This window comes from Amia ocellicauda, chromosome 18 (assembly GCF_036373705.1).
Source record: "Amia ocellicauda isolate fAmiCal2 chromosome 18, fAmiCal2.hap1, whole genome shotgun sequence".
NCBI lineage: Eukaryota > Metazoa > Chordata > Actinopteri > Amiiformes > Amiidae > Amia > Amia ocellicauda.
In genome coordinates, this window is record NC_089867.1 from 5,496,262 (window position 1) to 5,510,412 (window position 14,151).

The 14,151-nt window shown below is 35.8% G+C and overlaps 1 protein-coding gene across 1 annotated transcript in view; it reads left to right on the forward strand.

Moving 5' to 3' along the window:
- sntb1 (syntrophin, basic 1) overlaps positions 1–14,151 on the forward strand; it is a 41,720-nt gene that overhangs the window by 18,959 nt on the left and 8,610 nt on the right. The window contains exons 2-3 of the mRNA XM_066690404.1: positions 5,479–5,695; positions 10,862–11,069. Coding sequence (XP_066546501.1) covers positions 5,479–5,695; positions 10,862–11,069 — 425 coding nt within the window. The remainder of the gene's footprint in view (positions 1–5,478; positions 5,696–10,861; positions 11,070–14,151) is intronic.

The window sequence follows — 14,151 nt, forward strand, 5'->3', positions numbered from 1 at the left end:
TATGTTTAAACAGCGATAAGATTGTGTCTGCTATGCCCTTGAATATGAGACTTGACATTTTGTAGTGCTGGTTTAAAAATATGAAATGCCTCTGAAAACTGCTAGCATGAATTCTCCCACCTCCCTGACTGTTTGAAGGCAAAGTTCACAACCGGGCTGTAGAGACCAGGAACAAAAACAGAGTGGGTGTACATGTTCTTTTAGCCTAACCATTACTCTGTCTGTTAGGGGAGCTTTCATCTATGGTGTTGGTGAACTTTCATGCCATGTTTTTATTAGCTGAGAAACTAAATTTAATCCACGTTTCATTGTTCTATACCTTTTTTTATATAGTTCAAAATGCTTAGTTAGCAATATTATTTAGCAAGATGTTGGGAAAAGATCACAAAGTTACACTGCTTTCAAAATACTGTTTGAGGCCTGATATATGTGTAACACAACAAAACAATAATGATATGACATGGCTTGCAAAAAAACAACTTGCTGTATCCACTTAATCATCCCGGTGATCTGTGGATTATGTGTTTCATTTATATTTTCCTGGGGTACTAGAAAAAGGTAAGGGAAAAGTGTTGAAGGTAAAACGAAATCCATAAAGTGCAGTTCTAGAGAGAACAAAAGGGAACATGGTTATTTATATAATTGACAATAAAGTCAGCATGCTTTCACATGTCTTATCTACTACCTGATTAACTCTCATTGAGTTTCTGTTGCCATTAAAATAAGATTCAGTCCCTTTAAAACTTGATCACACAGTAGCGTTGAATCATATATCATATTTTCAGTGGGACAGGTTTTTTTTTTGGTTTCAAGCAAACTGGTGAATTAAATGCTAAACTTGCATGCTATTCTGTGGTGCAATATGATATAATGCTTTGTTCATTTAAGTGTCCATCTTCTGTCATCTTTTAAATGCTTTACATCCACTGTCCCACTGTTCTTTTTGAGGCATGTTAGTGCAATACATTTAAACCTGGATACATATGTTTAAAATGGTGTGCTGTATCACTATCATCCGCTAGGTCTAAAATACCGTGCTGTTATTTGTTAATGCATATCACCCGTCCGTAGCAGACAGTGTTATTGAGTTTTAATGACCTGCGAAACCCATTCCTCATCCAGCTCTGCTGTTGTAATGTGATTAAAGGCTATATGGGCCCGTTATTTAGTGCATTATTTAGACAAATAGCAGATTTGCATCTTTTTATGGTGGGCCATTAGCAATGCCTTTGCAGCATAATGTCCCAAAATGTGCTCATTACCATGTTCTGGTTTTCAGGCTGGGAGAGATTACAAATTACAAATAAAAATAAATTGCAAATCCCCCCCTAATAGGTTTATTACAATTAACCAAAGTTAATTATAAATACTCTGCTAGAGACGGTCAATAAACAAATCTCAGAGTAGTTTTGTGGTTCTTTTGGCAAAAATCTAAATTACTACAGTAATTCATGCATTTACAATCTTGAACTAATTTGCACATCGTTCATCTCCCAAGACCTAATCACAGGAAAACTGAGCGTACCTCACACAGATGGGCTCCCACGAGATTATAAAATGTATGCCACAAATGTTTGGTGCAGGCCATTCATTTTACTGGAGGAAAAGACAAGTGTACCATCACTTCATAAAAACATCCGGCAAGCAAATTGCTGTAAGCAGTTTGAAAAGTCACTTTATTGCTTTTCCTCCAGTTCCTTATTCTGATATTAAGCTCTAACTTAACTCTCAGAACCAGTCCTATATTTAGTGTAGCACTTAATCATAAGCAGGGCTGTTAACGTAGTATCTCCTATTACAAATGGCCACAGCAAAGAAACAATGAAAGGGTAACCTAAATCTATTAACAATATAGGCTGTTGGGAGGCAAAAAGGTACTTTATCTTAATTGCACAAAGCATTTATGACTTAACAAATGATGTAATGCATTCTGTCTGTTTAAGAACTAGTGGACCTGTTTTCCTTCGAGATTCATCCTGGGCTCATCCTTATTTAACCATAAACGTTCTTCTGCTTTTTGTGTCAAATCGGTCGGCTATTTCACTTTTGACCTAGCATTGCTCTGAATCAAAATGCCCATTTCCTTTGGCGTTCCCCCCTCCAAAACAATCCCATAATTCACTTTCCAACCCACTCCATTTCTCTGTAGGACATTGACCTCTCAAGCTTGAGAACAGTTATGAGTTTGTAAACGCACAATGGGGCTATCTGCATGGACGTTTTTTTAATGAACTCATTGGGGGTTACTGTGGATTTTTAACATCTACTGTGCTTATGTTTTTTGTTTTTCCAATAACCTGCCGCTAATCCAGCAAATGAACACTAGCCAAGTTGGCTCATGCAGTACACAACTTAATTAGGAATTAAGATGTTTTCATAACGTCCACAAGCCTTTTGCAAGACTCTTGAAGTAAGATATCCATAGTGGAATTGATCAATTTTATCTTATCTGTCAGACTTTGGAAACCCAGTGAGTTAGTATGCTTTGAAAAAATATATTATCTCAAGTTAGGACTCTTTGAGATATAGGTTTTACTGTCTTGTAGGATTTGACTCTTTAAAGTGACAATAAATGATTACCCAAAGACTTATAATCATACATATATTGTGCTTTTGTGTTTATAAAAGAGTATAAATGTTGTCAATCTATAATAATGATGATTTAAATTATATAATAATAAAATAAAAAAACTTTAAGTGGGAAGCAGAACTGAAAAAGATTAACCAACAAAAATTAAAAACTGAAAACATTCACAGCAGCAGGGGCAAGAAATTCAGTTAAAACTGGGGGACAAGGATGTTTGAATAAGTGTGTATATGTACATGGTGTCCATAAAATAACCCAGCACTCTCATCTTATCATATCTGAGGACTTAAACCAACACTGATCCACCAGAAGACAATAAATATGGCGGTGATCTTTTTGAAGCTCTTGTTCTTTCTGTAAGCCTTCTTAAAATAATCCATGTAGCTGTTTCCAGTCCCAACAATAACACAAATCTCTTTCCAGCCTCCCAATATTTATGTGACGCAAAGTTGCACTTTAATTAAAGAAACTGCACACAGGAAAGGAAAATAATGTATTATGTTGTGCATGCAGCCAATGTTTTAGTTAGGTAATGTATATGGTCCTTGTCTATGCACACTGAAATTATCTGCACAAATTTGCTCCGATCATGATATGAGACTAGATAAACAACCCAGCAGGTGTTTTTTGTGGTACAGAAAGTCATTGTAAACAGTCAAGCGTTCAAGGTTACGGATAAACCAAAACGTGTTCTCGAACTCTCATCTTCTGAACACAAAACACCATAAAAGGAATCCTTCTCAGCTCACTGGTTAATTCTCTCTTTGCTGGAATGTCTGTGGTTAAAATAAGAATATTTATCAGGAAAATGGATGGAGTCGAAGCCTCGGGCCAGTTATGTCATTAACAGAATTCCTACTGTTTATCTGAGATTGTTACTAAGAGAGGAAAGAACAATAGCACCCTGTATTCCTGCTGGCGGAATCCAAATGTGTCCTTTGAGATCGTACAACTCCGTAATTGAAAAGCACTAGAAGAGTTAACAAAGTGGGAGTGAAAAGATACAATATCGTACACTTTGTTTCCATTTAGCAGTCAGATAAACCATATTTGTTTCAATGTTACAGGATAAAGCTTGTGTAATCAGCCATGAAGTACACGTTTTATCCCCCGAATTAACATTTTCATCTTTAGCAAGCAGTAATGTGTACTGTAAAATTATTGTTTGTATTCCTCATATTTACTAACAAGGTATTTTTGGTTCTGTATCTCTAGATCTAAAATTATGTACTCATCTAAAAAAAGTAAGTCAGTTTTAATGTATTTCTTCTAAAGTGCTTATTTCTTTATTTATTCTGTAAACCATTTTCACTTTGTTTGAATGTCTAATGAGTGTCAAAATATCCAATCAAATACATATTGTAGAAAAACTGTTATTGTAATTCAGTGTAACATTATTTCCTTTCTCGTCAGAGACAGCCTACAAGCTTTGCACTTGCATGAGCTAGCTTTTCAAGGATTTAAAGAGACCTTCGAACAATGTTAATTTGACTCGGTTTGATCCCACTCTTTAATCTCAGTCAGGTTAATATTTGACTCCAAAGTAGAGATCTCATGTGGAATGACCAGCTTTGAACCCTAGTTATTTTAAAACATGACTTGTTAAAACAACAGCTGATTAAATCCAGTTTAGGCAGGCAGTCGCAATATATATTTTCCTTATTTAATTTGTTATTGGAAATGTAAATTGCTTCTATAATTTCAGCTGCTTAAACACAACTTAGATTGATAGCAGAGGAAGTTGATAGCATTTAATTTTCTTTTTTTGGTAATACATAGTAATACATTGGTAATTCTATTAATACATATTTTGAGGAGTGTTATATTCCATATATCTAAAGAGAAATAAGTAACTTGGGTTGAACATAAACAATAGGAAAGAGAATATGAGATTGTTCTCATCTGGTTGGTCACAGCTCTTAAAACCAAGAACCTTGTCAATTGTTTTATTAGAATTTTCTAATAAATAAAAGGATAAATGTAATTGTCATATTAAATAAGAATGTGGATTATGCATTGACAAAATAAACTGCCTCCATAGTATACTTTCCGGATACATTGTACATAAATATATGTATAGTGGGTTTGTTTTTCCCAGGAATTAGGAACCTTTTTACCATAGAAAATCTCCACAAACTGGTTTTGGTCAAAACATAGATGTATTGTTATTTATGTTTTGAAAAATGAGATTTTAATTGGCAGAGTGATTGTAAAAGTTCTTCTCAAACTCATTCTATACACAGGGAATCAAATAACTCTGTGGTTGCCAGTAGAGTTAAATTTCAAAATATGTACTGATACTTTAGACAGCAGACACAAATATCACAACAAAACATTGCAGCAGAAATGAGAACAGCTGTTTTAGCATTAAATAGTGGCTCTTGTTGAGGGAAATGGCAGTAATTAATGAACTCTGTAAGGCTGCCTGACCATGTAAAGTTGCTTGTTGGTTTGTTCTGTGGAGTTGTGGCTGATGAATAAGTTTATTGACTGCATTCTTAGCATGTCCAGTAGGAACTGGTGGAATTAAATTGAGCTGTACTGAACACCACAGAGCTCAAGTAAAAAAACGTATTGGTTAGTAACCTGTCTCTGAAAATACCACAAACATAGTATTCTATAATGTTAAGTAAAGTTAAAGCTTAATGTGCTCTCTTTTAAATAATAAGGTTACAGCCCACACTTGACATACGAATATACAGTGCTGACTAATATCCCAGGTTTAGTGAGATACCCACGGCCCCTTGTGTTTCAAGACTTTCATCTTTGTGTTTTTCCTGTTTAAGCTTGATTTGATGGCAGTACAGTATAGGCAGTCCTGTAGAGTGTCAAATATATTTTTTTGACTGAAAGAAAACAGTCTGATTTGTACTTTTCCTTTGCCATTTCAGTAAAATACATGCGGGAGGCAACTCCCTATGTGAAGAAGGGCTCTCCGGTCTCTGAAATCGGCTGGGAGACCCCACCTCCAGAATCCCCCCGGCTTGGCGTGACCTCCTCTGATCTCCCCTCGCCCCCTGCCATCTCCCTCCAGGGAGACAGGAGGTACATCCCCTTGAAAATGTGCTGCGTCACATGGAGTATGACCACCCCAGACCCGGAAAACAGGTAACCACACGATCTGCTTTTCATCCTTCAACTCAAGGCTGGCATTCTCCGGTCCTTGAGATTTCTAGGTTTTTGGCAGGGCTGTTAAGTTCCCTTTATTGCAGAGTCATTATTTTCTCAGTTATGTTTATTTTAGAGATTCTTTTTCAATTGATAGCTTAAATTATGATGTATACTCAAGATAACAGTAGCCATAGAACGTCTTAGAGCTGGGAGAGTTTTCAGTTAATCCAGTGTAATGTAATATAAGACTAACTGTGCAGTGGAGAGCTGGGTAGGAACCCCATTCAGTGGTTTACAGAGTAAATATACTTTGTTTGAAAGTAATTGTTTTGCAATTGGAAAGTAAATATATTAGTATTGTCACCTAGTCTGGTGCTTTATCTTTTCCAGAATATCAGATATAAACAATGATAGATCTCGCCTGTTTTTATGGAATTGTCTCCCGTCAGTTAAAAACCAGTAGGGGTCTAATTATTCCAGAAGAGCATTACAATATAATTAGTTAGAAAGTGTGGAGATTCATTTATATTTTGGCATGAAAATATAATAATATTTGCTTCTTAAGTCTTTCAACTATGTTTGAAGTTCGGGAAGCACTCCTCTGTTTTACCTTTCATTGGGTCAACCTATTTTAACATCAAAGCTGATAAGGACAACATCAAAGCCCATGTTAACAATGACTTCAAAGTTTGCCATGTTTCAGCACTCTTCAGAGTTGAGTTGGACCTTGTTGTGAGCATAGAAACATCTTCGTAATCTCTTGGGAGGGTTAAATAACTTCATTACAAAGACTGCTTATATGAGAAAATAAGGTTAAAAAAAAAAAAAAAAAATCCAAAAGTAACAAGACTTGAATTTTGTTTCCAAAAGTAGAATGAAAAGGTATCAGGGTACAGAGTGAAAGATGGGAGAACAGTTTGGTTCATGAATTTTACATTTGCGTATGCTTTTCTAGAATTAAATGGGATTTTGGGTGTACTTGCTGATGTCATAAACATTGTGTGTATAAACAATCCAAATGTTCAGATGAGCTCAATTGTTTTTTAGCTCTACAAAAATGACATGAGCACGACTTAATCTCATCTGAAAAGTTCATATTATACTGACATTTTTGTGTGTATATATATATATATATATATATATATATATATATATATATTACTGCGCAAAAAAAATAAGGGAACACTTAACAATGATTTCTGAAATTGGAGTGTTCCCTTAATTTTTTTGAGTAGTGTGTATATATATATATATATATATATATATATATTTAATTTGAAAGCATCCATGCACTACAGCGTCTTCATTCCCATGAGGTGCTGGGCAAATTTAGGCAAAAATATTTATAGAAAAAATAATTTTGTAGCAGCACACCCACTTATTCATTTTTTAGACCAGACTGGCTTCTCTAAAAAACGAATAAGTGAGTGTACGGTTACAAAATTATTTTTCCCCTCTCTCTCTCTCTCTCTCTCTCTCTCTCTTGCTATATATATATATATGTGTGTGTGTTTTTTGAGTCAAGGGATTGAAACCTTCAAAGTAAACATTTGACCCGGATACTAGCACTAGCTAAGTACACAGAATGACAGATTTGTCATAGTTTTTGTTTTCTCAAAGTTGACTGGGCTCGTTTCTGTGAGGTGGCTTCTGATACACGGGTCCACCTCTTCACCCAAAGGCAGTCTTGTCAGAGGTGAGGAAAACCACTCACAAGAAGCAGGAGTTAAACCACCACTGGTGTGTCTAGAGAAAATCGAGTAATTACAATTGCAATTACAGTAATTGGTGTATTTACTACAGTTACTGCACTAAGTTCTTAGGGGCATGCTTTCTTTTGATCATGCAAATGGTGACCATTATGTTACACTAGAATGATGGAGGGCCAAAGTGCACACCGCTGTTGAAAATGTTAATGTCTGAGCATTCTTACACAGCTTTCAGAAATAAGTAAATAGGAAACTCACATTGTAACATTGATAAAGATTATCAGATTTGTAGCTATTATTATTTATTTACTGGCATACGACCTTATCCAGGACAACTTACAGTTTACAGAGAATTAAAAAAATGTTAAATCAATAAATACAAGTTCATGGTTCTCTTCACATACTTTTTCATTAAAGATACATAAATAAATCCACATTGAACAATTTTAATCTCAAATGACAGTTAATCTTTTGTGAGAATAATACTCTAACTCAGTCACCGCCTCCAGTAAACCTGTGGTATTTATTTCAAAGTTCTTTTGTTATACTGTCTGCTCCCTCTCACGCAATTCTAACATTTTTATTTTATACATTTCCTGTCATCTTATATGAACACGAATGTATGATGTCTGATATTAGTTGTAAATCTCAGTTTAGCTAGAATAAAGACCTGGTGAAACCTAATACAGCCATGGATCATGCAACATGCTTGAATTTATGTTGATTATCACCAACCTAAGACATTTTGATATGCATGTACAGTTGCTGTTAATGTGATAGTGGTTACCATGTGAATGTGAAACCAAGCATTTTTGCATTGTATTATATACAGGAATTCGTCTTAATGTTTTTAATAAGGGTAGGGAATCTAGTGTAAAATACGAAAAGAAAAACTTAATGGATATATTTAATGCAGATTTACAGGTCTCAATCTATACATTAGGCAAGAAAATGGTCTGATAACATATAGTTTGTTTTGAAATTATTCTTATTTTTCCATCATTTGTTTGGTCATTCTTCTTAGAAATTGTTGTTTATTGTAAACCATAATGCTTAGTGGTGCTATAGATTATGTTCATTTATAGAAAATACTGACTCAAAGACTCGAGTCATACTCTGATAGTGTTACCATGGCTTTCTCTTATCGCACAGGTTGGACTGCTTCAAATATATGTCAAACTTCATTTGGAAACGCGTGTTTAAGTGTACATTTTACAGCCTGTTTTGGCAAGAAGATTAGAAAGGAATACATTTGGGGTCTGTTTTGCCTTCTTGTAAGTAATTTGTTTCATGTCACCATGTGCTCAGAAGGCCATACACAGCACTAAGACTTCTAAAAAGATTGGAAGGATAAGCTTGTAATTTAAGAAGAGAACATGTGCATATATTTATACATTTATCTTCATTACATTTTCTGAATAGTGTTAGTGTTTCTATTTCTTGATATTGAATTAGACTATTTTCAACAGTTTCTTGTTCAGTTAATCATGTTTCACATGTATACTCATGGGGTTCATTTTTTTTTTTAAATAGTTCCATATTTTGCATTGTATTTCATTTCTTATTTGCCTATCTTACTGAGTGTTATCAGGTCAATTTCATGATGTTTAGTCACATTAAATAAAAGTGTACTTAAGTTTGGTAAACTCTGATACACTTCCCTAGGTAAGTCGCACGTAAGCCTAGATCAAATCAAAACTTGAATCTTCCCACAGATCATCAATTACAAACTTTTACCTTATAATGTTTTGATATATAACTAGTAAAACATGGCTTCTCAATATTAATTAAAATAGTTTGGGGTACAGGTTTGTACTTGCGATGTGTGGGTAGGTCAAAATTTTGATTTAGTCTAGGCCTTAATCTACAGGAGTCTTTCTAATACATCCTCTTGCTGCCAAGAAAAAAAATAAAGTGTATGCAAAAACTACAACACAAGATCGTGAAGAACATGTGTAAAGTGACAAGAGAGAAAGTAGAAATGCAATAAACAGAACATGCTTATAAAACAACAGCTACTGCTGGAAATGTGGTGCACAAGCATTTAACAACTCCAACCACTAACACGTTAAGGAAGGTTTGATTATGGCTTGAATACAGCTGCTACCCCACAGACCTTCTAAGGAACAGTCCATTTAGTTTCTGTCTTAAACATGTGCATCACAGCTGAGCAACTAAAGAGCTCAGAGCATTGTGGAAATCAAAACGGCTGCGTTTTGAGACCGTGTCAGCCAAGAAAGACCGTTTCCTCCAAGAGATTAAAAGCAGGCCTGTTCACCTCACTCTCCCTTTCCAATTTAGGCTTCTTTCTTCCCCTTTGTGTGGATTTTGTTTGTACCTTTGCTAAAAATAACTCCTTGTTATCTTTGGGTCTCAATCAAAGTTCAGAAACCCATTCGATGAATGGTTCCAACTGGAGCTCCACAGCAATCACTTTCCCATCGTCCCCATTCGCCAGTCGCTGTTTGACATTTACTTACTGTGTAGTAATTTGGCTTCTGAACTTCCTGACAAGTGTGCAAGACAGAAGCTTTCAGAAACTTTGAATCAGACTGAGCCTCAGACTTGTACTGGTTTAAGACTTGGCTTGGAACATCTGGAATCCGATTTCAAATTCAGGATTTTCCAATACCTCAATTTTGCCATTACATACCTAAACAGTTGGCATTATAATTCATAATAATAATCCAAGATGTCGAAAGATGAGAGAATGGCTCATGTCTAAAATATAAGTATACTACGAATCTATTTACACACACAAATATCAGTTTTTCCCCCTCTTTTTTGTGAACACCATGACAGCTTTCATTTTTTGGGTTTAGAGGTTGTAGTGGATGACCATTGTGCTTTCTTGAAATACATATTTAAAATCAACCCCCAAAATTGAACCTACTAAGTAAACCTTTTTTTGGCATGCAACAAAAGCCAACATACATCTGTAATGTATATTTCTCAAAAATGAATACCTTGGTTGATGAAACTGGAACCAAAGAGTGTTGCAGAGGCTACGCTTTCTAAATTGGGTGCAGGCATATATACTTACATACTTAAAAGCCAAAAGAGTGACAGGGCTGCCCTATAATTTGGTAGTAATTTATACTAATCTGGCATTGACTTGCTTAGAAAAGACAGCACCTACAGAGGATTGTAAAGATAAAACATTTGTTTATTTCAGCAGACAAGGTGTCATTAGCTTATCTCATGATGACACTATCTACAGTACAGTAGAATAGAAAGTCATATAACAATAACTTTCTTCATGATTTTGCAGAGCTCTAATATGCAATGAAATCTGATATTTCTTTATTTTATTTTATTTTTTATAATCGGTACATGCTAAAATGTATAGAATAACATCCAGTAGGTCATTGGTAGTATCTGAAAATGTATAGCTGTAAGCTTTTTGTAATTAAGCTGTCTTACTTATATAGCCTTTTTTTAATCTGTCTTGCAGGCAGTTTGAACTTCACTCCCCAGATGCCAAGCACACTGTGGTTTTGAAATGCAAAGACACCGCCACGGCACAGGCCTGGTTCAGTGCCGTACTGTCCGTCACTACGCAGTTTGTTGCCAAGGTGATTGGAGAGGTCAAGGAGCAGACGGGAAGAACAGGGATTGCTGGGAGCCGAGAAATCCGCCACCTTGGCTGGCTTGCCGAGAAGGTAAGCGGTTTACATATTTAATCGGGGCTGATTTTCACATAGGAAAACTTTCTTTTAACTGCGATTTTGGTTGAAATGTGTACGTATTTGCTAATAGTGCTGTGTTCCTGATTGTGTTATTCTTCTAAATCTCACAAATTGCTTTATTTAGATAATTTCTGTGGAAGTGAAAGACATTGGCTATTATTAGCCTAGAGCTTTCACTTCTCTCAGTCCAACATGGTTTTTGTGGTGACTTTCATGGGTATTGAAAGCAACTACCCCAGTCATGCGATCATCCCAATAATCCTGTTAGTATGACTCATGTGTTTGCACCAAATGTAGACATTACCAAAAATGGCTTGCTTGTCAAGTCCCTTTTGTAGTGCGTTAAGTGTAGTTACATCGGCTTCTCTTTGTATTGTGACTTCCCCGCACGTAAATCTCAATTACCCATGATTCAATATAGAGGATAACTTTGTGTATAATGGTTTGTGGCCATATTGAAAGAAGTATGCTAAAATATCATCTTCCATTTACTTTTTAATCATTACAAATAACTACAGAGCATGTATTAAAAATGACTTTTTCAACATTAGATTCAATTATGCAAGTACTCTGCCAAGGTCTTTGCTATCTGCCAAATAAAGTTACCAATTACAGCAGACTTCAAAATGTTTAACGTCCATAATCCAATACAAATGTGCTCAGCCCTGAATACCCACCTTAATAAAAATATTGGCCTTTATTTAGTGGCTATCACACACAAGAAAACTTGGTTGTTATATTGTGTGTGTGTGTGTGTGTGTGTGTGTGTGTGTGTGTCTTATTTACGAAAATAAGAATCTAGAGGCAGGAGATTAAAAATGTTTCATTATACTTCGTCAGTGGTAGTAATAATAACTTAAATCAAGTCTCTTCTATGCAGTCATACAGGAAAAACATAGGTTGGACTAAAGTTTTCTATAGGGAATAAAAACTTGGAAAACCTGAAATAATGTTATATAGCTAGTTTTGGAATGTTTACACATTTAAATACCCTTTAACAATATTTTTCTGTGCTACAAACAATGGTAAACCTGGTTCACTTTCCATGCTGTTCACATATGCAATACCCGGTCCCTTCATATAATTTACTAGGAGCCACCATCAATAGATTCCTGTGTACAGTAGCAATTGCTACTGAGTTACTTTCTCTACAGGGCCGGTCTGTTTTTCTGAAATCCTCTTTTCATCGCTCTCTCATTAGCCAAGTTTTGGCATGGAACACTAATAGAGAAGAGGTCCCTGTGTTTTTGGCAGTCCAAAGAGCTGCCACTTCTCTGGATTTAATGAGGTCTTCACTTAAAGTCTCTTATTACTTACTGTGCACCCCCCCCCTTCGACCATCTTGATGAAAAACTATAAAGGAGATAGCCTTCAGTGCGTTGTCTGCCTGCAATGCCTTCCAAGTCCCCTTTGCGCAACATCCAAAGCTTTCAACAAGGGCTCGTTTGAGGCTCTGTGATTCTCCTGCTCTGACGCACTTTTGGAAATTGCAGTCTGTATTTAGCTCTTTGTTGGCAGAACAGAGCCTTTTGAGTTATCGGGGTGTCCTTATTGTTAGTTGGAAGTCAGTTAGAACCATGAGAGGCCCTGCAACTTCATCCATTTTCTGTTCTGCGAGGGCCTCTCTGGGCTTATGTGCTGGAAAATATGAACTGAAAGGCTATTATGTCAGAGCTTGTGGTGATTTTTGCCTTCTGCGCTAAGTGAACATGTCTTTTGTCTTGTACTGTGGCTTAAATAAATCTGCCATTAAAGACAATGTTACACATTATATTCCCCACCTCTAGAAATCTGTGATTTCTTCATGAATAAATGCCAGAGCCTTGTTAACATACAAATGCCAGTACTGAACTAAGAGTTGTCATAAACTCTTTCACAGTCCATGCAAAATAGTAGCATATTTTGATATAAAGCACACCTTTTCCTTACATCTTTCTTTTTCTTACCACTTCAATTCTTTCTTCCTTTTTTGATTGTTGTTTTAATCAATTCAATGCAAAATAATTCAGACCCCTGACCAATTGTCTCATATAACCGAATAACAAATGGTACATTGAAATTCGGTAATAAAAGTATACATATATATATATATATATATATATATATATATATATATATATATATATATATATATATATATACACATTATATATATTACAAATATTTCAAAACATAAAACCAATGTCACCATACCACAATTGATTTTGAGGTTCAGTGTTTTAAAATAAAATATCAAACTTCAATGTACCATTTGTAATTCAGTAATATGAGAGAATTGGTCAGGGGTCTGAATAGTTTTGCAAGGCACAGTATGTCCCCCTATCAAGGATGAATTTGTTTAAAAAAATACATGCATGCAATTTGAAATGGAGAATCTGTAATGTTTTGATACAGAGCCAAACAACGTCCGCAACACACGTTCTTAGAACTGGGCCCCCTAGACACGCATTCAGTCGTGACATGCAGGGGTGGGATTTTGTTCCCACGTCTGGCTGGAGTGTCTGGATCAGTTTAGGATAGAGAGACTCCCAGCCCCCTCTACTCAACTCAGTCCTATATACGCCCTGTAATTTTGGCTCATCACTGGTTACTTCCAATGACTGTTGGTAAGAGGCATGATCTGGTTGAGATGAGTACAAATGTCCTTGGTTCTGCTCTGTGTGCTGAGCATAAAAGCACTGTGTTATAAATGCATCATAAACTATTTTCCTACTATTTAAGATACTTGGGATTGCCTTTAATGTCTCACATTTATCAAGCGTGGTTAACATAGAGAAAGAAGTGAACTATATACCCATCCCATACTGCCGCGTCATTGATAACTGGATGCTTTTATGACTGTTAGGGTTTTGTGTGTCACAGAAAGGAATGAGCAAAATTTAGTTCAGCAACTCTTTCAGGGTATCACAGAGCAAGTCAGGGGCAGAGCCAGGGCTTAAACTGGGAACCTTCAACTCTCCTGAATTAAAGTTCTCTCGTGTTTGTTTTGTGGTGGTAAAGGCTCGACATTGTTGGCTTTTATTTTGATCGTGCAATGCCCCTGCTACTGGACTTA